We start from the raw sequence: 27,303 nt of genomic DNA on the forward strand, positions 1-27,303 counted from the left end.
CCTACAGGACTGCAAGAAAGGAAAAGCCATGAACTAACCATTTTCATTGGGAGTGGGGGCGGAGGTGGAGGAGGGCCTCATTTTATGAGAAATTGACTTAATCAAAGTTCTATGCCTAATTGACTTGAACGAAAAGTCAGCTTGTCTTATGATTGTGCCAAATGCAAAACAAAAACAAACAAAAAATCCAGCTACTGAGATGGAATATACATAAAACACCACTAATAATGAAAATTGTGATTTCTGGACAGCTGTGTTATAATGGCTACAGGCAAGTTTGAGGGTAACCATGGTAGCTATGGTCTCTAACAGGTTAGGTCTCATCTCCAGTCAATTGAATTTACATTCTTATATAAATTTAAAATGGTGTTTATCGTTGAGAAGGTGTTGCATTTTTTTTTTTGGAGAAAAACATTGTTTTTAGCATAAAGTTGCCATAGAAATGACCTAATTTGGGCTCAGATTCTTTGAAAAAGAGGTCACAAATGGGCCCAATTTTGCTTGAAGAAGGGCAGGAAATAAGAAATACATACACTAGCAACTTATCTTATGATTAATATCAGTTGTATGATGAACACTTGAGATATCCTAAAATTCCCTTTCATTTTTCTGGTTTGGGGGTGGCTATGTTGATGACGTCATTTGGGCATGTTCTGAAGCAGAACTTCTGGGTAAATTTTACTGGTAAGTTTGTTAAGATATATACTTTCAAAAAATTACAAAATTTGTTTGTTATACGATAGTTGCCAGCTGACCCCCAAATTCAGCCTCAATCCGCTGGCCTATTAATGCATTCTTATGGCGAGGATGTCATGTCATCATCCTTGTTCATTGCAATTTGCATAAATTTTGAAAACATTCTCATTCCTCATCCCAATCACTATAAATTATATTAAATTCTGAAACTCCGTACTCAGTTTAACTAATAGTTGTTCAAATGTAAAAGTCTAAAGATAATCCGGAGGTTCCCTTTAAGTTTGTGTTCCGTTAATCTTCTATTCCTTGTAATATGTTCACAGTTCTCAACAAGGGTTAGAAGTATAATGACGTACTTGCTCTTAAGGCCAGTCAATATTGCAACCAAACAAAGAGTTTGAAATTGCTGATGGGGAATTGTCATCTAGGCCTACCTAATACCGTCAATATCTGAGTGGGGGCGGCGGTGGGGGGGGGGGGGGAGGGCTGTGATATTCTCACAACAAATAAGTACATAACACTGTAAGGTACACTTGTTAGTACAAATTACGCACATCACAAGATTTGTATTGCTTGATGGTTTGCATGGTGAAGTAAATCATAACATTTTCTTTTTCCAGTCGATATCAAGTACACTTTATCACTAGTGCGTAATGCAATTACACAAGTTTTTGGGGGGGTTTTCCGCCAAAACACGGAGGTCATTTACTTAAGTTTACGTTTAAGACAATCTTGACTGTGAGTGAAACAGGAAAACGAATGTATTTCCTGAAAATGTCGAGTTTGTCTGATACAGCATTCCACGATAGTTTATTATTTCTCTGTCTAGTATTTTGCTATCATATTCATTTATTATTTAACATACGATTTATCCTGGAGTTGTGTATATAAAATGGTTATACTAAGAGCAGCTGCTGCATGCCACACATAACTTATGCGGCTATAATTAACAGTGTCAATTCGCTGAACCGTTTGAGAGACCAAACAGCAACGCCACCAACACTGACAAACCAGTTAGCAGTGTTCAACTGCTTTTAGCCTTTAGGCGTAGTATAAGCGGTCGTCTCACTGATAGAAGACCCCTAGAGGACTGTCCACTGATTATTGACTTCTTTAGAATGATTTTCAAACTTCACCATAACGCTGGAATATCAGGATCAATAAACGATTGCCATGCACGTTGCCTTTAATATAACTACTCATTGGTCGGTGCCTAATTGTTGCTGTATTATGACTGATTAGAAACAATTAAGTGGAAAGAATTCTTCGAAAATTTGGAAATTATCCCTTGGTGATACCATTGGCCAGTATCGTCTATGTTGACGTTAAAACTAAAAAAGTCAATGACTTCATTTTGTTCTCTCCCATTGGAAAGAAAATTGCGGATCTGCATAAGTGATTTATGAAAGCATCGCAGCGACGAGGACGATGAGAGACCAGAAGAGCAGCGAGGAGGACCGGACGAGAGGCGTGGCGTGGGCAGTAGTGGGATCCACTGGTGGAAGATTAGTAGGGGGCACGTAGTTTGGTAGCAAGGGGGCAACGTTGAGCCAGGTCGAGCGTCCGTCGAGCTCATCCAGTAGCTGTGTGATAGGATGATGATGATAATTATTCCTTAAAGTTGAAGCCCTCATCCATGATCTATGATCTCTTGAATATATATCAATGTATTATGGTTGACGCAATTTGACGCATTGAGATATAAATCACTCAAACTATATTACACTGTGGCACTAGTGTTTGGGGATACAATCATGTACCACTACTTGGTATGTTATGATTATATCCCAATCACGTGCCAATATATTCCCATGAATACGAAGTAATAAAATGCAAACTGGTTATTAATGCAGCTTAACTTGCTGCGCAGGTAAACTGCACCCAGTATTATGTGTTGCATATGGTATATATCAGTTCTCATATCTGGCCAATAATCATCTGTATACCTACGAATGATGTGTGTCTGTCTCTCTATAATTTTTGTTTAAAATATCGACGTATGTATGTATCTTATTATTTATTCATTCATTTATCTATTTATCTGTCTGTCTATCTATCTATCTATCTATCTATCTCTATTTATCTATATATACCATTTTCTTTTAGCATGGTAGCCCTTTCAGCTCACTCGGAACTTTTCTGCTAAGGGGTCCTGCATCATAGCTTTAGCTACTACTTAAAGTTGATTGTCCTTATTGTAGTCATCAGCTGGTCATATGATTATGCATGGCTGGGTATAAACATTCACATAATTATCACAGTATCTCTGGCACTGCCCTATTTTACCTTCTGATTCTCGTAGCCATTTTGCGGCAGCGCGAATCTATATCCAGCGGGACATGCATCGGTGTTCGTGTCGTAGTTCCCGGCCGTGTCGCTCACCACCCAGTCATCAACATCGACCTCATGGCGGCAAGCAAAGTTGACTTCCTTGTTGCAGTCATTCGGTCTGTACCATCGACCATCAGTGCCGCTGTAAGACATTATGCAATTCAGACAATATTTGTAATGACGTCTGTAATCTTAATTGAGTCCATGGATTTTGTTAAAACCAATTCTCTGTAATAAGGTCATTTCTCTTCGTCTTCCTGGGAAGGTATAGGCAAAGACGTTTATGATGTATCTTTGAAGGATATTTGATTCTTTTACACAAGTCATCTAAATCATTCGGAGAATAGCGGGAGCAGGTTTTGATCAACGGAACATAACTGTTGGACCATAATTATAAAATCCAAGTGTATTTTGTACATCCAAATCTAACTCGAACAGGACAAGCACCTCGAATTGGCCTATATAGAATCGAGAGCCCCGACGTACTGGCTCATCCATGCTTCTAATAATGTGTTCACCATTAAAATGTAAAAGAGAGAATCGTCAATAAAGACATACATTGTATCGAATGTCACTTGACCAATGTTTGCTTGAAGAAGTTCTTTCTTATACCTGAGAAGGATACAGGAGGTTGCGTCAGTTACTGGGTTCGCCGGTTCTCCCCGGGCCCAGGTGTAGACTGCCGTCTCGAGGAACTGCGGCGTGATCATGTCCGCGCCAGGGTACTGTATACGGCACTTGACAAACTCGGTGAGGTCTTCCACGTACCCAGTTCTAGACGGGCCGTCCAGTAATTCGTTTTCGAATCTGTAGAAAATTAAAGACACCGAAGTCACAGGCAGAGTTAATCTTGTGGAAAATATCAAACCGTTCGGACACTGGTGTAGCAGCTGCCATATATTGATATTATTGCAAATAACGGGCGTCATACCACAAGAATATGATGTCTGTAGGTTACAGCTAGTGCGTTTTTTTCAAAGAACAATTGCACATATCCTACAGGAATGTGTGAGGTTACATAGTAATAATTTGTAATTTACGATGTGTAATTTACGATGTATCTTCCACAAATCTGCTCCCATTCATAATTATTTTACTAGAAGAGTTGATTGCTTTTTATAATCGAGAATTAAGTTGGTAGAGCGGAGAAAAATAAATAAGCATTAATAGTTATGCAGGGGCGGATTCAGGAATTCTGTAAGGGGGGGGGGGAGCGCAACTAATATTTCTGGTGCCACTTCCGGATTTCATTTCATTTTTGTTCTTTTCATTTATTTTGTTTTTAACGAAAAATAAAGGGTGAGCCGTGCGCCGGGTGCGCCCCCTGTGGATCCGCCACTGTTATGGCACATAGCCACTTTTGATGGTTTATTAACGTACTGAAAATGAAAAGGGGTCTAAATGTGCAACATACATAAAACCCTCCCCTGTTCCTTCTTCAGCTCAGCATTTATTATATCCTATTTATACACTAACGTCTTTATGTTCAAATGTACAGCGAATGTCTTACTCGACACGTGATCTGTCATTATTTCTATGCAGATATAATTGAGGCGAATTACCGCCGTTTTGTGACGAGAATCACAGTGATCAGGGTAACATGCTATATCTTAGGTAGATGATAAAATGTTATACTGTTGAATCTGCATATATACTTACATGTAGTGCGTGCTGTCACTGTAGAAGCGAAGGGCGTTTGTGTCATTTTTTCCACCACACGATGGATAGTTTGTAAACTGATGTAACCATACCAAGATAGAATGAAAGATAAGTTAAATAGATCTGATGAGTCATCACTGTAGACGTATACTATAGTGCCATCACTCGACAGAGTCAGGGGTATAGTTTACATATCTGGAGCAGAAAGATATTTTTTCTCGGCGTAAACAAAGATTATAAGTCGACATTTCAACTGAATGCCGGGGGAATCATGTCAACATGACTAATCGATTTGTTGTCTTATTTACAAAAATAAACCCTCTCACTGCAAAAAGTCCGGTGTTAAATAGTGAACACCGAGCTGGTGTTAAATTTTCGGTGCTCATTTATGGTGTTAAATTAACACCTACGGGTGTCATTTCCAAATTTTAAACTGTTTTTTGAAGAGTTTCTTAGTAACTGCATTTCTTGTTGATTTTTAATTTAAACAAGACGATCAAGAATTTTACATTAAAAAAATAGATTTTTGAAAAAATGTGAAAATAAATTTACACCAAAGTAACACCAGCTGGTGTGGTCCCTTATTGAAGCTGGACGGGTGTTAAACCATTGATATTAACACCAGCAAATATCAAATCAACACCATGTGGTGTCATTTTTTAATTAACACCAGTACAGTGTCAAAATAACACCAGGTACAGTGTCAAATTAACACCACGAAGTGTCAGGTGAACACTTTTCAACACCATCACAGTGCATTTTTAACACCTGTGGGTGTGGTCCTTTATTGAAGTTTGATCGGTGTTAGATTTAACACCCGTGGTGTTAAATCTAACACCGATGTTTTTACAGGGGATCGCCGACTTAAAACGCCATTGACATGAAATAGTCATCAGGTTGTACACGAAGAGAGTTGGTGGGAAAGCTGTTAAAATCGTTAGTCCGGATAACCTGAACCCGGGAACCTGTACTTAAGTATTATATTGAATACAGGGAGGAGCATAATAGGGCCTACTTACGAATCTGCGTTGTTTGTCCAACCAGAATCCCGGATGGATGAATATGCCTTGGTGGAGGTAAAATTCATCAGACCCAGCAGTGGCTATCTGTGCTATGACCACGGTTTTGCCATCCTATGATGTGAAGAAAAAAGATACATACATGCAACGTATAACAAAATTGATAGTTATACATAATGTGTTCACAAGGCACTATTGTTGTCAATAATTGCCCGAGACTTTTCTTTCTTTCTTTCTCTTAGTACTTAATATATTCATAGATTCTAGACTCATGTGGAGAAAGGTTAATAGTAAATACATTTGTATATAACCCTACACGCGAGAAGAGTTTGCTGGCTTTCCGTTTAAAAAAAAAAAAGCTAAATCTTTATAGTTTCGCTTGCGTGAAATAAATCAAGAAAGACTGGAATATGCCGAATAATTTCGGTTAGTAACATCATCGAGAGCCTATGACCTTCAAGATGGTTACAAGACGGCAAATACTGACGGACGACAACAGAGAATTGCCTCCCCCGTGTCGCGAATGTTTAGTATAATACTCATGGAGTTGCAAGTAGATTTAGTTACTGCAGTATTTGAATATCGATAAACGAATTTGCTACAATCGATTGGAGGAACATACAGTATTTTTACATCAGACAAGACTTTAGATTTTTTTTTTCAAATCACAGAATTTCCTACCACCACTTCAAAAAGAAAAAGTTGAAAACTCGTGGAGGAGTTTGCATGACAAAATAATATTGACTATTAAAGCGGTAAATTTTGATGTATTCTTTCTGCTCGTTTTCTTCTGACAGACAAAAAGTATCCATCTCAGTAGCCTGGAAATTATGTCTAAGTATGTGTGGTCTGTTTTAAACATCAATCTTTTTTTCCAATGCATTGCGGTGTATAGGAATGATAAATGTTTAAGTACAGAAACAGACAAACATTCAGACAAAACACACAATCAAACAGAGGTTAACTGCCACACCCTTTTCATCGTCCTCAATGTAGGCCACTCCCCTCCGTAGCTATCTTGCAGGTCAGCAGGTGTCAAAACACGGTCGCCAAGATGACGCTCGAAAGGTCCGTTTACTGCGTTATCGTTGCCCTGGTCAAACTTCTCCTGCGTAAATCAGAGAACGTCGTTAGCGAACATTGGACACGGTTGGATCTACGACGCAAACGTTAAGACGATGCTGCATCCCTGGCTGTACTATGGAAACAGCTGAATTTTTTCTCCCCCCCCCCCCCCCCCCCCCCCCCGATCTTAGCGGTCGCGTCGCAGGTCCAGTCACAAAGCTCGCTAATATTACACGGAAGGCGACCTGCATGCTCTCGTCACTATAGGTCTAGATGAAATCAACGGTCCCACGATACGTTAACCTTAAACAAATTATGTCAATTGACCAGGATCGACATGAGTTTGATTTGTATAAATGTTCTCAACTTCAAATGTTGCATTGTTTTTGTAACAATCATCCTTACATTTTGCTGCGTGAAGAGGAGTTTGCCGAAAATAGCAATCCTTATTCAAATTCATGAAATTCTTCCGTCGAGATGTTTTCATTGCAACTGATTGACAATTTACCCTACATCGACGTACATAAGCACTGAATTGATCAGTGTTTTAGTAGCAGCCATGATAAAAAAAATAAAAAATCATGGGCGTACATACTCGAGCAGGATTCGAACCTACGACCTCCTGATCACCGGACAGGCGTCATCTCCACTAGACCACCGAGCTTTCGCCCGACAGCAAGTGTTGGTTCTAATCCTTATAGCATGCAGCGGGTACTGCTTTGTTATTCAAATTCATGAAATTCTTCCGTCGAGATGTTTTCATTGCAACTGATTGACAATTGCCCTACATCGACGTACATATATTTTTTGTCAATCAGTAGCAATCCTTATGTATACTCAGTGCTGAAGTAAACCACTTGAAAGTAATTTGTCTACTCACATCTTTACTGCTATAATTTGAAAATGTTTAACTAAACATTCTTTAATATCTATGCATTTATATCCTTACCTTCTTGTTTTCTTAGTTCCATGCGTGCATTTTCAATTCAATTCAATTCAATCATAGTTTCATTTTTTGACATCATTTTTTGACATCATGACATTAAAAACTGGATGAAGTACGAAAGGCAAAATGATTAAAGTGCGTAGGGCCTATAAAACTATACAGAACCCATCTTCAAGGCTTACACACGTTTCAGCGTTTTTCATGGAAATGACCTCCGCCACTTCATCGAATGACTTACATTCATATAGATGCGGATGATCTCGCCTTCGTTCTGGTCCAGCCACGCCCCTATTTCAGCCACAGGTTCCTCGAATCTCACGTGATTAGCATTGCACATCATTGCGATATTCGTCCCGAGGTGAGCAATACGCATCTTGGAATGGTAAGGAGGGGAAAATTAATAGACATAGCAGCGTAGGGTTATGTTACTAAATTAGCAATTTGCTAGCAATTTGCTATAAGAACCTATTATAATCTTTGGTCTGGTGCCTGATTTTTTTTTTAATATGGGAATATGTCGTCCTTTTTTCATCCTTATTAGCTATTTATGTGAGATAAAATAAAATAAAAGAGATTGTTATGCATTATTCGCGTCCAACAACTATTCTAATGGTTGTACCAAATTTACACAGCGTGTAACAATTAAAAGTTGTTGGATTCTATTGTGTATTTCAGTGTCTCTTTTGTCTTTCATCGTATATGTACAGGAACCAACACTTGGATTAAAATCATCCATGTGATAGAATCATATATTATATACATATATATATATATATATATATATATATATATATATATGTAATATATACATACATATTATATATATATATATAATATATATATATATTCATATATTCATATTGACGGAATGTTGATGTATTTTACAGTGTATTTTGTTTTGTTTCATGTCATGTCATTTTTCTATGTCCAAATGATACAAAATTATTGCAAAATAACAATGACTCACTGATTCAATAACAATGTGTCACTCTCATTGCAAGATAATCAAAGAAGTATCTATTTCATATTCAAGCTTCTTCACATAATAGATTGCGCATGTGCATTGCTTTTGAGGTATGTCCTTGTAGATTATGTTACACACGAACCAGGGTATAACAGCCAAGCGAAAAAAGTGGAATTTCCTCACTGCCCTGGTCTTAAGATATTTATTCCAACGCAAAAAGTTTATCAATGCAACGACTTGCCAATGTTATCTGTTCAAATTTGAAATATGGCTTTGAATTGTCATGATATGCATGCTGCTATATAAAATTTGTAGATGAGTTTTGAGAAAGAAAACACTTGTGACATGGAAAACTTTATTATCAATTAGTAGATGTAAAGGTTTTACTCGCCATACCTCGCCTTCACAAAACCAGTTGTCTAGTTCTATCCCTCTGATGCCCATATTCAGAAGATCAGTCAGGCTGAACTCCTGATTGGCTATCGTTACGCAGGGGGCGGTGCCGTATGGTGGAGGCCATTGACACGTGTCGTTTGCTAGAAATGGTTTTACGGTAATACATAGAAAGGCGTGAACTAGGAGAAGAGGATCTGTGGTATATTATTTGTAATGGAGCTTTTTTAACGTATTTAGTGACATTCACTGTTCCAACACAGAGACATTGTCTTTATCAAACACAATTTAACATGTTAATATGGCACATCAACAGGTCCGTAACTGTATGAGGGTTATGGGGGGGGGGGGTTAGAATGAGACAAAATGGACTACTTCCGGATTAAGTCAGCTGACAAGCTGATAAAAAAAAATCATGTTTTTGTTTGTTTTTGTTTGAAAAGATTTTATTTTCTGCATTTCATATTTTCTTTCAGAATACAAAAATAACAAAGGCAGGTTCAATTACACAAATACAATTCTGAAAATTATTGACATATTACATAGTAAGTCATATTTTGTATATAAAGACAAATGAAACGTTAAATAACATACAAAATGTTTATATGGCCAATAATGACTTGATTCACAGTACAATATATAATATATACATATAATGCAGAGGGCCGCCGTTATAAGCCGTGCTTGAACAGACGGACAGCCAGAGTTAAATTACCATTTTTTATTGTAGTACTTGAACACTAATACGGATGGGCCATGTTAAAATGCGTGTAAATCCAGTTTTATACAATTACTTGGTAAACAGGAGTGGTGCCTGTGAGTGCGTGTGCAGGTGATGAAGCGCGAAAGTGTTGATGGTCAGCACTTCTAAGAAAATGATTGAATATGTTATAATATGGGCGAAGGGTCAAGCAGCAAAGTAAAAGAAAGGGAAAAGGGGGTGGACCAAAATATTGCCTTGTTGTTGAGTATAAGAGGTACATGTTTAATGATTACTGTACCGTATGATATTGTGCCAAGAAATATTTCTTTGTATTTGCCTTAAAGGAATAGAGAGATGTGCACTGTTTTATGTGGAGAGGGAGTGAATTCCAAATATCAGGCCCGTTATGCCGAATTGATTTTTGAGCTAATAGGAGTTTAGGGTTATTCAAATGGAAATCATTACGATGGCGCGTGGGGTAAGCATGGACATCCCTGTTAAGGGAAAATGCGTTGTGGAAGAGTGGGAGTAGATTTTGCGTGTATTTGAACATAAATATTGCTGTTTGAAATTTGTGTATATCGTCAACTTTAAGAACTTTTAGTCTAAGGAATAATGGATCAGTATGTTCTAAATAATGTGAGTTAGTACATATTCTTATTGCCTTTTTCTGTAAAAGAAAAATAACATTTACTTTGGTTTTATTACAGTTTCCCCAGACAACATTACAATAATTAATATACGGTAAGATTAATGCATTGTATAACATAGTGAGTACTTTTTCCGTTACAAAATATTTTAATCTCCGAAGTATTCCAATGACTTTAGATATTAATGTGGTTATATTATCAATGTGGTTATTCCAATTTAAATTGGAGTCAAGGGTTACCCCTAAGAACTTGGTTGATTTTTTTCCAATAATGGGCATACCATCAATAATAATGTTATTAGGCATTATCGGTTGCAAATGTGAAGTATTGAAGTTTATGAAACACGTTTTATCTATATTTAGTGATAATTTATTGCATTTAAACCATGTAGAAATTTTTGCAAGCTCAGAATTAAGTATATCCACTAGTGTGTTTAAACAGTTGTGAGAGTAGAAGACACTGGTATCGTCCGCGAATAATACATAGGTGAGAAGGGTTGAGGAATTTATAATATCGTTAATATATATAAGAAAAAGTAGAGGTCCTAAAATGGATCCCTGTGGTACACCGCAAGTAATATATGACTTAAACGAGGTACTTGAATGAAATGCTACGTATTGCTGACGTTGGGATAAATAATCTCGGAACCAGGAAAGAACTATTCCTCTTATGCCATAATTATGTAGCTTTTTTAATAAAATTCCATGGTCTATTGTATCAAAGGCCTTGCTCAGGTCCATAAAAACTCCTATCACGTGCTGTTTGTTCGCAATAGAATCAATAATTTTGTCACAAGTTTGAATGATTGCAAAATCTGTAGAAAAACCTTTTCGAAAACCAAATTGGTTAGGATTTAAAATGTGGTTATCAACTAGAAACTTATACAAACGTTCATGTGCAATCTTTTCAAGGATTTTGGAAATGACGGGCAATAATGAAATTGGACGATAATTCTTTATTTGGGACGCATCATCTTTTTTGTGAATAGGGATTACTTTCGCAATCTTTAAAGAATTTGGGAAGATCCCAGTAGATAATGATAAGTTACAGATATGTACTATGGGGGTTACTAAAAAATATATTATTTGTTTTAGTAAGTGCATACTTAATCCATCGTGGCCACATGATCTACTCGACTTAAAAGATCGAACAATATTCAGTATTTCATTTTCATTCGTGGGAGTAAAAAATAAAGAATTATTATTACTTTCAGGAAGGTAATCTGTAAAATTTCCAGCGTTTGGAAGTATTGTTGAGGCGAGATTGGGGCCTATGTTGGTAAAGAACTTATTAAAACAATTTGCAATGATTTCAGGGTCGTTAACATCTTGGTCATTTTCGGAAATAACGGTCGGGAGTTCTTTCTTTTTATTCTTAATAAGGTCATTGATAGTTCGCCACAGTTTGGTTTTACTGTCCTTATTTGATTCTAATATGTCTGAATAATATCGCTTTCGAGATGCCCGGATTAATGTGGTTAATGTATTTCGATATGTTCTGTATTTTGCTTTGTTCTGTGGTGTTGGTTTACGTAAGGACATTTTATATAAGCGATTACGGGTGAGTATAGAACGCATTAGCCCTTTGGTAATCCATGGTTGTTTTATTTTTGCGCGATTGTTCTTATTAACTAAGGGAATACGATTATTATAATAATAAAGAAATTTATGCAAAAACATTTCGTAAGATAGATTCGCGTCATTGACCGAAGTCACATCTTGCCATTGTTCGCGTGATAAATCAGATATTAATGAATTAATATTTTCGTGAGATTCTTTTCTTCGCGTTCTATAGCATTTTTGTTTTGGTTGAACGTTTCCAATCTGCTCGTGAATGGTAAATATGGGAAGATGATCAGATATATCTGAATAAAGTATGCCATTAGTATAATTTTTATCAATAATATTAGAGAAAATGTTGTCGATTAAAGTCTCAGTTGACGTGGTGTTACAGATTCTCGTAGGCTTATTAATGTGAGGATAAAGACTACTTAATGATAATGTGTTATGAAATCTAGAAGAATTATGGTTTGTCGTACTTAGTAAATCAATATTGTAATCCCCCATTAAAAACAAACTTTTATTTTCATGAATAATTGTATTTGAAAAAATTTCAATGCTGTCTAGAAATAAATCTATTTCGTTATTTGGTGGTCTATAAATAGTACCTATAATAATATTTTTAGTTTTATCATTTATAATTTCATCATTTATAATGTTCCTCCCTGTTTGTTTCTTGTGCCACTTCCGGGTTTTTTCTGGTACCACTACAAGCCCCCTTTAATTTTTTTTTTTCAAACGGGGGGGGGGGGGGGGTCCGCAACTCATTTTTGTCTTTTTATTTCTCTTATTTTTTCAAACCCCTGAACCAACTCCAGCCCTCCGCCCCCCCCCCCCCCCCCTTCGTTACGGGCCTGCATCAATTTGAATAAGATGAATAAGGACTTGTAGAATGAGGGGAGGAAAATGAAGAGGGAAACAATATACTAAATGTGACGAGGTTGTAAATACAGACGAACAGACGAAATAAATTGGATGAATAAATAAATAAATTTCTAAATATATAGATAGATAAATCAATGAATAAATGAATAAGTAAATAAATAGATAAATAAATAAATGAATAAATAAATAAATTGATAAAAAATAAATGAATAAATAAATAAAAAAGTAATAAATAAGATGTTAGGACTGTTTCAAACTATCTCGCATTAACTGGAGATGTCTTTGTTTTCAGAACGGAACACAATGCCATAACCTTTTTCTTTCTTCTTTTCTTTCTTTTTTTTACCAGCGCAGGTGGAGCTGCCGGTTTCAAAATTCCTCCGCAAAATGGTTGTCAACGAGAAAAGTTGGTGCGTATACTCAATACATGTGATCATTTACATTAATTGAGAGAGATTATGTAGGGTTCGCTGCAGCAGTTTCACTATCAAACTAAGCCTGACAATTAAATTAGGCGTATACTCAATCTTCGTTTTCACAGAATGGTTGATTCTAAATTTTGCTTTGAGAGCTCAAATCTAATATCATAGCTAAACCCATGGGTCATTAGATATTCACTGTGAACTCGAGGGTTCAAGTTCAGGCAGCTTTATCTGTTAATCTAAAATACACTTATTGGGATTTAAAGTCCATGCAGGCCCACCCATAGTGTCATGCCGATGGTGTTGCCCTTATTTGATTTTGTTGGTGGTCAAGGCATTGTTAGGCTATAGCTCCAAATTTTAACTCTATGTATACAGACTTAAATAATATTAGTTTTTATGAACTCTCGTTTGAAATCATATCCTGCAATTTTTGTCATTGATAGTATAGTCACATATCGTGCTGATAGTGGCAAATGCATATCGTTATTCCCACTTATGTCATCACTATAGCAACCGACCCACTCGCAGGTCCTAAAGATACCCGTCAAGTTGCGCCTGAAGGTGCAGCATTTCCATACAAGATGACGGATAAGTTAATGTAAATTTTCAATCGTGAATGTATTGAGAGAGAGAACTAAAAGGTCCTATAGGATTTCTCTCTGTTTCCTTGCTTACTTAGGGCGTCTATCTACTCAAATCATCTAAGTGAATGAGAAAAGTGAGAGTATTTATACAAGATAATACAAACCAGCAGGGATTATTAAGCATTGAATGAGGAACCGACATCTTGCACGCAACCATCGCGTCGTTTTGTTGTTAACACCTAGTAACTACCCTAATATCTACAAAATTTCTTCTTGAGTATAAAATAAAGAATTTGGTCATTTTTTTTTGATAGAATTGTTCAGTTTTAATAGTAAAATAGTATATCACAACTTGCTCTTAATTTTTATTTCGGCATTTGAAGACTGACAATTGCCTTTATGTGAAAATTAAGCTACTATTTATACAGACACAGTACAGACTGAATCGTGATCTTCTTATATAAAAGGAGCAAGATAGGCCTTTTAGTTGAATCTCAGTTATATCATTTGATTGTCACAGCCTTCTGGAGCAATGAATAACCGCGATATTCAACGTTATGCACAATCTGAGAAAGTATTTTTTTTTTTGCAACTCTCAAGCTTGTTTAACGTTTTCCTCATACTATGAGCTATGCAGCAATAACATTGATACATATGGATCAGAATCGGGTTTTAACAGATCAAGTTTCTCCAAGCACCTAAACAAAATGAAGGAATTGCAGCTTTACTTTTCAAAAGGAATGTCATTCTCATTCAAGTGTGTGAATGAAATTGATTTGAAATTAAATCCCATTAAGCTCTTGACTTTCAGAAACATTCATTCCTCCCTTCTCGCATGGGTCATTATGACAATAATCAGCTGCGTTTATAGATCTTCCAGTAGAAAATCCGGAAACATAATATTTCGGTAAAATAAACGCCATTCATTACACAATTAAAACAGTATTGTTGATTTTTACCTCCGTACAGTACTCCGTACACTCTCGTGTTGTAAGCGTTGTGAGCCTGCAGCAAAAATTGAGAAGCATAATCGTGCTAAAACAAACAAACAAACAAACAAAATACAAAATATTCTCTTTTCTATGATTAAAAAAAAATGTAATGAAAAACAAATATTCGTACACTCTGCCTTTCCCCTTCAAGAAACTAATATAACTCTTATTTTCTTTAATTACACACTAAAGCCACTTTCATATAGTTGAGAAGACTTCATATTAGGATGAAGTTGAGCAGTTAAATTTCAAGATTTTCTCATTTATACGAGCAGGGAGGTGGTCCGTTTATCACGAGACATGCACTTCAGAAATATATACCTTTTTCCCAAATAATATGGAGAAATTGATACAATATTATCACATTATGGTAGCATACACAGTAAGTGAAAAAAAAAACCCCGCAATGATGAAACAATGGCGTTGTTCACATTGATATTTCTATGTACATTGTATATATATATATAATATATATATTATATATATATATATATATATATATATATATATATATAATATCCAAGTAATGCTTAACAGGATCATAATGATTGATTCATATTCATGTATGAATCTGATTCCTTCAACTATACGTCACTGCATAGCAGAATTTCATCCTCCGTCAAATTCGTCAATATATAAACGCTACCAAGTAAAATGAACACATCAAGTCTCATAAAAAAAGAATAAACAGAAACTTACATCAAGCAGTTGAACAAGATGGAACGGAGTGTCAAGCTGTAAACAGAAATGAGAGTAAAGCCTTCTCTGTCGTAATACAGTTTAATCATATCAGTTTTTTGTTCCAGAGAATAAGTGAAATGATAGACATTTAATCAAATTCCTAAACAACCAGATGAAATCTTCCAGAAAAACATTAAGGGATGGTGCAGTTTCGGTTGAGATGGGACTTCAGGTTTCCAATTTTTTTTTTTATTGTGATTTTTTCAGGTGTGAGAACATGTAAAAAATATAAAAGAACATATCATTCTAAAAAGAAATCAAAGTTTGTGTGGTGAAAATTAGTTTTGAAATGGCTCAGATATCCCAAACAAAGCGATTTTAACAAAAGGTGGGACTCACCTTTTATTGGGATCACTATGTTTTACCGTGTGTTGGGTTTCTCAGGGTTCAAAACTAATTTTTATCGAATAAAATTTGAATTCCTCTAAGAATAGTATATGCTCTTTATCACTCCGTAAAGTAGTCTCTAAGTACAGTATCTGGCAAAAAGTTATTCATTTCATTTATTTCCACTTTCATAATTGGTTTACAAACTTTGCATAAAAAAACAAACAGACAGACAAACAAACAAACAAAAATACATAGTGTCAAATATGATAGTGGCGGAATCATGAGAAGCACAAAGTAGGCTTATTGAAAATGATCCCTTAAGAAATATTGTGATGTAAATATATGTAATCATGTATAATCATTGGTTTGTAACTGAGTTGAAACAAACATCAATGCAAAATACGATAAGATTTACAACTTGAATCAATAAAAAAACGGATACGTGTAGATATGAAGGTAGAGAAGAAAAGAAGAAAACTCCATATTTAACTATTCCTGAACTTGTAACTTAATTGCATCAAAAAGATGTTGTTTATACAATCTTTTAAATTGTCTTACGGTCTTACTGATCCTGAAAACTATATTTAAATTATTCCATAAAATAGTACCTTTGTAAAATATTGATGACTGCGTACAAGATGTGCGATTTAATGGGGGATGAATACTTTGAGCGTTTCTGGTATTATAATCATGAATTGAACTATTGAGAGTAAAATAATCAGAGAATACATCAGGGAGAAAACTATTATTAAGTTTAAACATGAATATTGCAGACTCTAATGAAATTAAATCTTGAATGGGTAATATTTGAGTTTCTAAAAACAGAGGTAAACTGGGGGAAGCATATGTTGAATTGGTTATTAAACGCACTCCCCGTTTTTGTAATTTATGTATTCGATCAATATTCTTATTAAAAGTGAATCCCCACACAATATTGCAGTAATTAATATGTGGTGAAATCAAAGAATAATACAACATTTTAAGGACATTTCTAGGAAGATACTGTAATTTATACAAAACCCCTATGTTTCTTGATATAATACTGGCTATGTAATCAATATGATAATTCCAAGATAATCTTTCATCTATAATTACTCCTAAAAATTTTGTGCTTACAACTTTATCTATTTTCATATTCTTAAAATACAATTGCAAATTGTGGTCTGTTATAATTCGCATACCAAATAAAATATAATGAGTTTTATCTATATTCAAAATCAACTTATTGGCTTCCATCCAATCACTAATATTACACAATTGTCTATTAACAATATCAAACAGTTTACATGGATCTGAGCCTTTACAAAATACACTGGTATCATCAGCAAATAAAACATAACTTAAATGTTGAGTTGATAAAGGTAGATCATTTATATATATAAGAAAAAGAAGAGGACCTAAAATCGATCCTTGTGGAACACCACAATTAATTGTTCTGATATCAGATTCAATTTCATTAACTACAGTCAACTGTTGACGATCTTTAAGGTAACTACTTAAAAGTTTGAATGGGGGGCCACGTATACCATAATAATATAATTTTTGTAATAAAATGAAATGATCTATAACATCAAAAGCCTTAGTAAGGTCAAGAAATACTGTTACAGCATATTCTTTATTATCAATAGCATCATTTATTTTTTTCACAAGATCTAATATTGCTGTGGCTGTTGTATGACCCCTTCTAAATCCAAACTGACTTTTTATCAAAATACTTTGTTTATCTATAAACTCAATTAATCTATTAAATATACATTTCTCTAATATCTTTGAAAATATAGTTAACACCGATATTGGTCTGTAGTTATTAATATCATTACGGTTACCCTTTTTATGAATAGGTGTTACACGTGCAATTTTCATTTTTGATGGAAAAAAACCAACAGACATACAGTCATTGAAAAGAAAACTTAATGGTTCACATATAACAGAAATTACAAACTTTATAACTTTTATATCTATACCATCTACACCTGAACTTACATTACTTTTCATTTCCTCTGCAATCGTTATTATTTCTTTTTTTGATATTGGCTTACAAAATATACTATTTTTGTAAGGAGATTTCAAATATTTATCATATGAATTTTCATTTCTGTTATCATTACAGATCTGCAGTTTCTCCCCAATACTAACAAAAAAATCATTAAAACAATCAGCTATATTTTTATTATTAGTTATTTTTTCATTCCCAATCTCAAGACTTTCTATTAAACTACTTTTGGTATTTCTTGTACCTTTTAAAAGATTATTGATAACTTTCCATGTTGATTTAATATCATTTTTCACTTGATAAAATTTTTCATTGAAATATTTCTTTTTTGCTTGTCTTAATCGAAGTGTAACATAATTTCGAAATTTATTATACACCTCTTTTCTATAAAAGGTTGGTTTCTTAACATATTTTTTATACATACTTAATTTTTTACGACAAAGCTTAATCAAATCCTTAGTCAACCATGGATTCTTATTCTTCTTCTTAAAATCATATGATTTATAAGGAAAACATTCATCATAAATATGTTTGAATACTTGCAAAAAACTATTATACTTGAAATCAACACTTCCTACACCAATGTAATTTTCCCATTCAACATTTTTCAATGTGTTAAAAAAAGCAATCATATTTGACTGAGTAATATTACGTTTTACATAAATGGGAGGTGATTTGTTTGTACAATGGGCAATGGATGAAGACATACAAAAAATTGGCAGGTGATCACTTACATCACTAATCAAAATTCCTGAGTGAGTACAAATATTGACATTTGTAAATATATTGTCCAACAAAGTGGCAGAGGTTGCAGTTATCCGAGTGGGACTGCTAATCAAAGGTTCCAAATAAAATCCATACAAAATATCCATAAATAAATCAATTTTGGAATTTAAACCTATTTTCACTAAATCTAAATTCAAATCACCCATTATGAAACAATTATATACACGCGGATTTACCTTATGTAAAAATTTTGCAAATTCATTCAAAAAAGTATCAATATTACAATTTGGGGGACGATATACCACACCAACAATTGTTTTTTTACATTTAGTGTTGTTATTTACTAACTCAACAAAAATACTTTCAAATGACTCAGATATAACTGTCAACTCTTGTCTAATAAATACATGTAAGGAATTATGAACATATACACCTGTTCCACCACCTCGTTTGTTAATTCTATTATTACAAAGTAAATTATATTCATCTAAATTATAAGCTTCAACTGAAGAAGATTCATTTAACCAAGTTTCAGTAAGTCCTATTACCTTAAAATGATGATCAATAGTGCTTATATACATATTCAAATTATCGAAATTTTTCGACAAACTTCTACAATTAAAGTGAACTAACGAAAATAAATCAGACAACTTGGTATCTTTATATTTTGAGTTAAAGGCGGGCACATCAAAATAAGATTCAGGTAAGTTTTGTTCGTCATGGATCGTATCATACATATACATATTTTTCATATAAGAATATACAACAGAAAGACAAAATATTCACATTATTGAACACAAGCAATTTGACATAGCTGTTGGAGTTTCGAGAAGCAGGAATAGAACAGAAGATATTGGAGACAAGGTAATGAATAGTAAAATACTGGTACATCGTGAAGTACATGACATGTAATAATGAACACAATTTATGACATACAAATTCTATAATCTTGATTGCAGTGAAATGATAAGAAGAATAACATAAATCGGAGTAGAGGATTGTATTTGACATGCATACTTTATATAGACAGTAGTAAACAGGTAAGTATACATCGTATTTAAGTAATCAAAAGTATATCATTGTAAGAGTGATTAAGTGTTACTATGAAGCAGCTTCATTCAACTATTATTGTCAATGTAATTTCTTGATGTCTTCTTCGCAGGTGATCAGTTTTGTGGCTGTCTTGCCACCTGAGGCACTGATGAGGGCAATTATCCGTCCATCAGAGGACCAGGCAGCTGTGATGTTCTTTGAAGCACGAGCCAGTGACAGCAGTCTTTGATTTCTTTTTGTCAGGTCTTCTGCGATGACAATCCCTGATCCCTTGAGCTTTCTACGATTGGTGATGATTTCTTTTCTCTTTCTGTAGCTGTTTAACTTCACGATGATCGGTCGAGGACGGGCTTTCTGTGAGGATGAGCGACTAGACTGTGAGGCAGACTCGCGAGTGCCTCCAGTGCGATGGGATCGGTCGATGTCTTTCACTGGATCCAGGGACACGCCCAGCTTGGACTGGATGACCTCGGTGACCAGCGTGTCGGTATTCTCTCCTTTCTTTTCTTCCAGGCCAAAGATCCGGAGACATGATCGTCGTGAGTATTGTTCCAGGCTGTCTACTGTGTGCTCCAATCTGCTGATGTTTTGTTCCTGGTGAAGAACCTTTTCGCCAAGCCTTTTAACCTCTCTATCCTTCTCTTCCAGGTCTCTTTTCAGATCGAACACTTCCCCTTGCACTTGTTCGAGGAGCTCATTGAGTTTCTTCTCAATCGCATTGCCAACAATGCTCTCCAGCAAGTGAATGAACTCTTCATTCTTCACCAGATCAGCCATCACTTGAGTAGCGATAGCAGCTGATTGTCTTGTGGTGGTACTTGTTGAAGCTTCAGTAGGCATAGTGAATGAGAAGAGTAGCAACCAGGTACACAAAAATAGAAGGAAATGAGGGTGTGCCTCTAAGTCTAGTATTCACAGGTGATCAAGAGAAAAGGTCTGCTTCTAATGGTACAGTTTCAAAAGGTCAAATTCTGGCTGAGCCCCATAGACTAGAGTGTGCACAAGTTACATCTCAGAGTTGAACACGTGGGACTAACCGAGTAATGGTGTATCAAAACTTACTTGAGAGTCACATTTCCAATCCACTTTTACTCCACGTTCCAGAAATATCACATATTCATTTTTGTCCAAGTAGGCTGACAACTGTTCCAGAGAAGTTGCTGAATATGTGGAGTCAGTGATGTCGAGTGACCAAGGATATAATACGGAGTAATTTGACAGCAACTTTGAGGCCAACTTAGCAACTATGAATGACCAGTAGTGACCACAGTGCTCAGGAATCACACACAATCATAGTCCGATTTCAATATGCCAATAACTGGTACAGTGGTCTATCTGTCAAAGATAACTGCCAATTACAGTAGCTAAAATTCATGTTTGACAGAGGAAGACATTTACAAGATTTTTTTTTGTCGGCAGAAACAACAACAACAAAGTAAAAAAAACAAAACAAGTGTCACACGTTCCTTATTGGAACTTCTTCAACAGGGCATAAAGGGAATATATTGTTGTGCTTTGTTATGTTCCGTTATCTTTCTTTTGTTAGGGGCCATTAAGACTTTAGAATACAATTGTAAAGATAACAGAGAATGGTTACGCTATTTTGTAAACAAAGTCAGAATTGCATCTTTGCAACACGGTATACGTACATTACAATGCCTCTAATACAATCACCCCGTTAACGTTGTGGATTCTTAACCTTCATGACCTTTGGTCGAAGTTTGTCAATAAAGGTGTTTCTCTATCTTCAGCTTTGTCCAAGTTTTCTCCACCCCTATGTGCGATATAAGGAGTACAAAGTTGAGTTCAGTCAGTTGGTCGTTTGCATGACAATTAAAGTTAAATACAGTAACCCAATGTAGTTATGCTCGGGAGGAATTTTACAAACTGTTCGAACAAGCAGTGGACAAAGTCAAATAATTTTGTCCAGAAAGAGATTGATAGGTAGCGACAGAGAGAGAGAGAGAGAGGGGGGAGGAGGAGAGGGAAGAGGGAGCTAAACTAAAAAAGATTGAGTTGGAAGATTTCCACAGAGATTATTTCCAATACAGAGTTTGTTTCCATGGTTACCTGAACGTCCATCTGAGTCTTCAACGTTTCCTGCAGCCATGGGTCTACCTCCACTGTGCCTTGTAGGCAGTGCCCGAAGTCGTCACACTGCTCGTGTAGTAGTATATGTGTTTAAAATCATCATAAAAGTAGTGATAAGAATCAATGGTAGTTAGAGGGCCTATACACAGATGATGGTGAAAGCAACATGAATAATGGCAAAGACAGCAGCAACTCAGACAGTAATGGTAATTTTCTCTAATGTTATGCATATCAGAAATTGTATATTCATATCAAAGTTATATTCCTTAGTCATTCTGTCCCCTCAACTAGTGTACGACAAGTTTTTCTACACAAATCAAGTGTGATTGTTAGAACAAAAGTGTTGATTCTGTGTACAAGATTTTAAAACGACAGCAATCTTACATTTCATTGCAAACAAATTTGGCAACTGTTATTTTAATTTCTGTAAACATTAGCACTTCGACGCAACAGCAACAGGGATGTGTGTATAGTTATAATCACATACTGTAAAAGTGGATATTTTCGACTAATTTTTCGCGCTTGGCCTGGTCAGAAGAGTTTCGCGTGTTTTTAATTCCGCGGAATCAAGACGGCACGCACAGGAACATATGGCAAGCAAAAATATTCGCAGGCTTTTATTTTCGCGCTAGTTTCTGGTTGCGCGAAATGCGCGAAAATTTCAACACCGCGAAAATTTCCACTTTCACAGTACTCAGACACACAGTGTTGCACAACATCACATGTAAAAATCACTCGCAGGCAGGTGTTGTTAGCTTCACTCTTTTGTATTCCAATGTACAGAATGGTGAAGAATAATTTCCATTTTGTACACTATGTCGTTTGTATCATTCGATTTGTGAAATGAACAAGATCACTTAACGTTTTGGTTTACTGGTAATCTTTCATCCGTTAAGAAATGTTATTTTGCATTGTTCTTGCATTCATTGGAACTAAAAGGGGAAAACAAACAAACAAACTTTTTATGAGTGTGACTCACAGTACAGACAACTTCAGCACTGAGCCCTGTGCAAGTAGCGGCGGAAACAGAATGTAATCCGTGTAAAATCTAGACAGGGACAGACAAACAAACAAACAGAATACATATAGGAAACAAGGAAGCAGATTCAAAAAAATTCACTGGGTCTATAGAATTCGGAAAGGATTGAAGAATTCGTCATATTATGGAAGTTGTTCTGTTTTATACAGGGGCTGTAAACTTACAAAATCTTGTAAAACAGCAATGAATGCTTTATGAATAAAGTTTATACTCACATCAGTTTGGACTACACTGTATACAGGCCTACTGGTATTTCTTTGCTATATTTTGTGTTAATATTTTGAGAGAAAAGGACACATAGATAAAGCAAACAAGTAAGAAAGTAATCAAAGTTATTCTAACGTTACAAAAAAAAAAAGAAGCTCGCTAACTATTGGAACCATGACGGTTTTAACTATATACGAGGGTGTATTCGAGCCTCTTCTGAACATCTCCTTCTCAAACATTTCCGTTTTTCCTAAAAATAATGGGTAAGTCATGATTTTCATCATGTATCGAGGTTTTCCACAGACCTGTATGGTTTTGAATACCTAGTGATTAGTTTATAAACTAAAGAAAAATGCATGGTCAGTGGGTTTCACAAGGATGGACAAACAAGACGGTAATAAACTCTTTATCAAGACAAGACAGCGCTTCAAATCAAATATAGAGAAACGTGAATGATTAACAAAACTAACTGCCACATCTGTAATAAAGAGGCTATAGCGACTTTGTTTTCTGAGTTTCAAATAATAGGACATATTGAAGTTGCCCTTTTCTTTATTTGTATATATATTAAAGCAAGTGTACCATGCACTTGCATCCCTTCACGTCACACAATGTAAACTTCTTAATTAAACTTTCAACAGGGACAAAAGGTCATAGATTAGAACCCCATTAATATTGTGTAAGTATAGACAAGCAAAACGTTTCTCTTTAATGAGCTCACGAGTCCGCATCATTGTGGTCATGATTATGCTGCATTATTATTGAGTAAACGTATGCCTGTATAAGTCTCGTTTCCACTGAAAATGATTGTTTTTTGGGGGTGTGTTTTTGTTTTTCGCCCATAACAGCGGACGCGTCATTAACAGGGAAAGGATATTCATGGCAAATCCTTCGACGAAGAAACACAACGTACTTTCACGTACAGTAGGTCTATACTAGTAATCATTAAAACATATGTGACATTAAATGCTAGTATAATTTAGTATTACTTTTAACCCATTCCGTACGGGAGCCTGGTGGTCTGCAGTATTAAGTCTATAAATGGGCATTTCAGAATTCAGTGTGGAACGGGTTAATCAATAAAAATACATTTTGATATTATGAGGGGTAAACACTTTGTTTTCATTGCACTCTGCGTGGGATCATCTTTACAAAATAATAATGCTTCAAAGATGACGAAAGCTGAGAAGCTGCCTCCCTCCTCCGTTCTCCTTCTGCCAAATTAAGGCAGATAAACATGGCCTAATACTACATTGCATGTTTGGGGGCCTTTTATTGGTGAGGCAAAAGTGCAAAAGTTTACACCTCACTCCCTCTTTAATACCTGCAACCATTAGAGCGCCCCGGTGTTAGACTCTGATTGATAATCCAGCTTCCGCTATTCAATCATGAAATTTAGACAACTTTCACGTTCAAACAAAAGTATCCGCTTATCCATGTACTGTATACTTCTATCTTATACAACATTTATGGTGTCATGAATTTGTATTTTTACGTGTGGGTCGTTTATTTGTATCTCTGTTAATAATTTACATGTGTCTTTATTACATGTCATTATGTTCATCAAATTGTACCGATTTCGTGACATCGATCATTTTATGTAGGCCTATATGTAAAAATTTCATTTTATTCCTAATATTTGTAAATCATCTTGATTTACGAAATGAAATTCTAAAGCGCATCTTTTCATGAAAAGTCGCTGAATCAACGTAAATCAAGTACTTAATTGAGCAGGAATACTTTTGCTCTTTTTCTATCTAAATGAACTTGAATGTTTCCTCACTATGTGTGTATATGAGTGTGTGTGCGTGTGTGTATGTATGTTGTGTGTGATTGTCAGTCTGTAATGACAAAAGCGATTTCTATACACAACTCATGTAAAAGGATCAAGCGAATGCTTAAAATCACGCATGCTTCTGTATATATTCACGACCTCTTCTGTCCAAACTTCTTGTTCTGGGCGAGAGTTATTTTGAAGACGGCATAAATGTTATCAGCTGAGTTTTGCCATCCAAAACATTCGACCGAAGAATCGCCCCTGTGAAAAAAGGAATAAAGTGCTATATTGATATACGGTAGGCCTATTAATTTCAATGGTGTATAAACTGCACTTGCGGAGACTGAGCTCAATACTTTATTCACATTCTCATACTCTCCAAAATCAATACTCAGATCTTTTAAAGTAACGATAACATAGCATTTCTGGTGAATAGTGGAAGCCAAGAACTCAAACTCAGTAGAAATCTTAGCAAACACTCAGGAAATATTTAGAAAATAAATTTCGAGGAAGTTATAGATACTTTGATTAACCCGTAACGACGGGAAGAAAATCCCTTTAATGATAATATGTTTTATCAATATTAGAATCAAAGACTAAGTGACTTTATCAACAACAAACACGCCTTGGAACCAATGTTGGGACGTTGGCACATCATAGCAGGGAGATTTGACACTCACCTGAGCAACACCAAGGATGAAACCGAACAAATACTTCCTACGAATTGTAGCTTCCATGTTTGTGTTCAATCAGTTACCTCCTGCGAATTCTTGGGTTGTCTGCTCCTCACCGGAGTATACAAAATGATATTAGATCTATATGCGATGTATTCAGATGTCGGCTGCAACTGCATTCCCTGGCGATTTGAACATGCGCAGTGTGGACAGAGGCATCGATACTCGGTCCAATGTCAATTCAGATTCCTAACGACTCGCATTTCGCAGGAGATGAGCGTACAGATAAGTTTATACCAGTTAGGTGAGTCTCACCTCCCTGGTTATACAGTGTAAAGATCTTTGACAGTGTAAACAGACCCCCCCCCCCCCCCCCCATTGGTTGCCTGGATGGAAATGAAAGAATACACCTGACATTGGTTCCAAGACATTTGCTCCTGCGACAACATTGCTCCCATCCGCACCCTAAGCCAAACATAAATTCTACCTACAACATAACCCTAGTGACCATAAACCTAATTCTCACACCACACTAAGCCTAAAATCTTGCACTCTTAGTCCTAAAGAAAATAAGACCAGCGCAATAAATTGCCGCAGAAGCCACCTCTGGCATCAAGGTACATTGTAGGGTGTAGCGTGCGAATCATTACATCTCTGCAATAGCCCATTCTCACTTGAGGGGGAGGGTATACAGGGGACGGGAAAAGAGATGTACAGTATAATCAGCATGCGTTGTTTCGGACAATGCACTTTTCATTCAAACAATGGGGAAAGCTGATATAGTAATCGATAGGCCAAAGAAAAACAAACAAACAAACAAACAAACAAAAACACATCGAAACATATTGATAATTGCAATGTGATAATCATCAGAATCGAAATTGTAAAGGAGCTGAGAATGCAGTCCGGCAGTCCTCAGTCTTCTTAACATCTTTCTCTTTAAATATAATTATGAGAACGGTATTAAAGGACAAGTTCACCTTCATAAACATAAGGATTGAGAAAATGCAACAATGTTAGCAGAACACATCAGTGAAAGTTTGAGGAAAATTGGACAATCGATGCAAAAGTTATGAATTTTTTAAATTTTTGTCTTGGAACCGCTGGATGAGGAGACTACTACAGCTTGTGAGTCATATGCGTACAACAGTATAAAGAAAATGTAAAAGAAAATTCAACATATTTTCACTTTTTTCGCATAATAAAGGAGCACTTGACTTGCCTCTTTCTAAAGGCAGGGGGAATAATATTACCCATAACATTTGTCGGTAACGAGTCAGGGGAATGTATACTTTTTTCAACAGATGGAATTTTGTGAAATTCTCTTTATATTTTCCTTATATTGTTGTACGCATGTGACATCTAAGTTATTCATACACTGCAGTAGTCTTCTCATCCAGCGGGTACTGCACAAAAACTTCAAAAATTCATAACTTTTGAACGGATTGTCTGATTTTCCTCAAACTTTCAATGATGTGTTACTAATATTGCTACATTCTCTCAATCCTTATGTTTATGAAGGTGAACTTGTCCTTTAGATATATCAAGATGCAATCACATGTTTATGGAATGGGTGCATTCATGGACGCATTGTGACTTTATTTACCATCTCCAACTTTGAAGTATATAGATGGATTGCAAACTTGATAGGGTTAGTAACCGCACCCCTTGAATAGCAACCAAATCAAAGTTCAAATTCCGTCGCGAGAAGAGATAGAGACGAGACGTCTCCTTATATCAATCTCACACAACAGGAATTTATCATCCTGTGATCATAGCAAAGCCATACACAGATTTAACG

The 27,303-nt window shown here is 35.6% G+C and overlaps 1 protein-coding gene across 1 annotated transcript; it reads right to left on the reverse strand.

Moving 5' to 3' along the window:
* Positions 1 to 2,096: 2,096 nt before the first annotated feature.
* LOC139708237 (uncharacterized protein MT2135-like) lies at positions 2,097 to 25,565 on the reverse strand. Its single transcript, XM_071620207.1, has 13 exons — positions 25,509 to 25,565; positions 22,785 to 22,853; positions 21,785 to 21,871; positions 15,571 to 15,606; positions 14,839 to 14,884; positions 9,077 to 9,216; positions 7,955 to 8,089; positions 6,679 to 6,813; positions 5,706 to 5,819; positions 4,687 to 4,763; positions 3,640 to 3,834; positions 2,983 to 3,169; positions 2,097 to 2,279 (listed from the first exon to the last, which is right to left on the reverse strand). The coding sequence occupies exons 1-13, from the start codon at positions 25,563 to 25,565 to the stop codon at positions 2,097 to 2,099; spliced, it is 1,461 nt and encodes a 486-aa protein (XP_071476308.1).
* Positions 25,566 to 27,303: the final 1,738 nt, after the last annotated feature.

Source organism: Diadema antillarum, unplaced genomic scaffold, assembly GCF_040938485.1.
Source record: "Diadema antillarum isolate AM-2024a unplaced genomic scaffold, OU_Dant_1.0 seq00001321_RagTag, whole genome shotgun sequence".
In the NCBI taxonomy this organism is placed as follows: Eukaryota; Metazoa; Echinodermata; class Echinoidea; order Diadematoida; family Diadematidae; genus Diadema; species Diadema antillarum.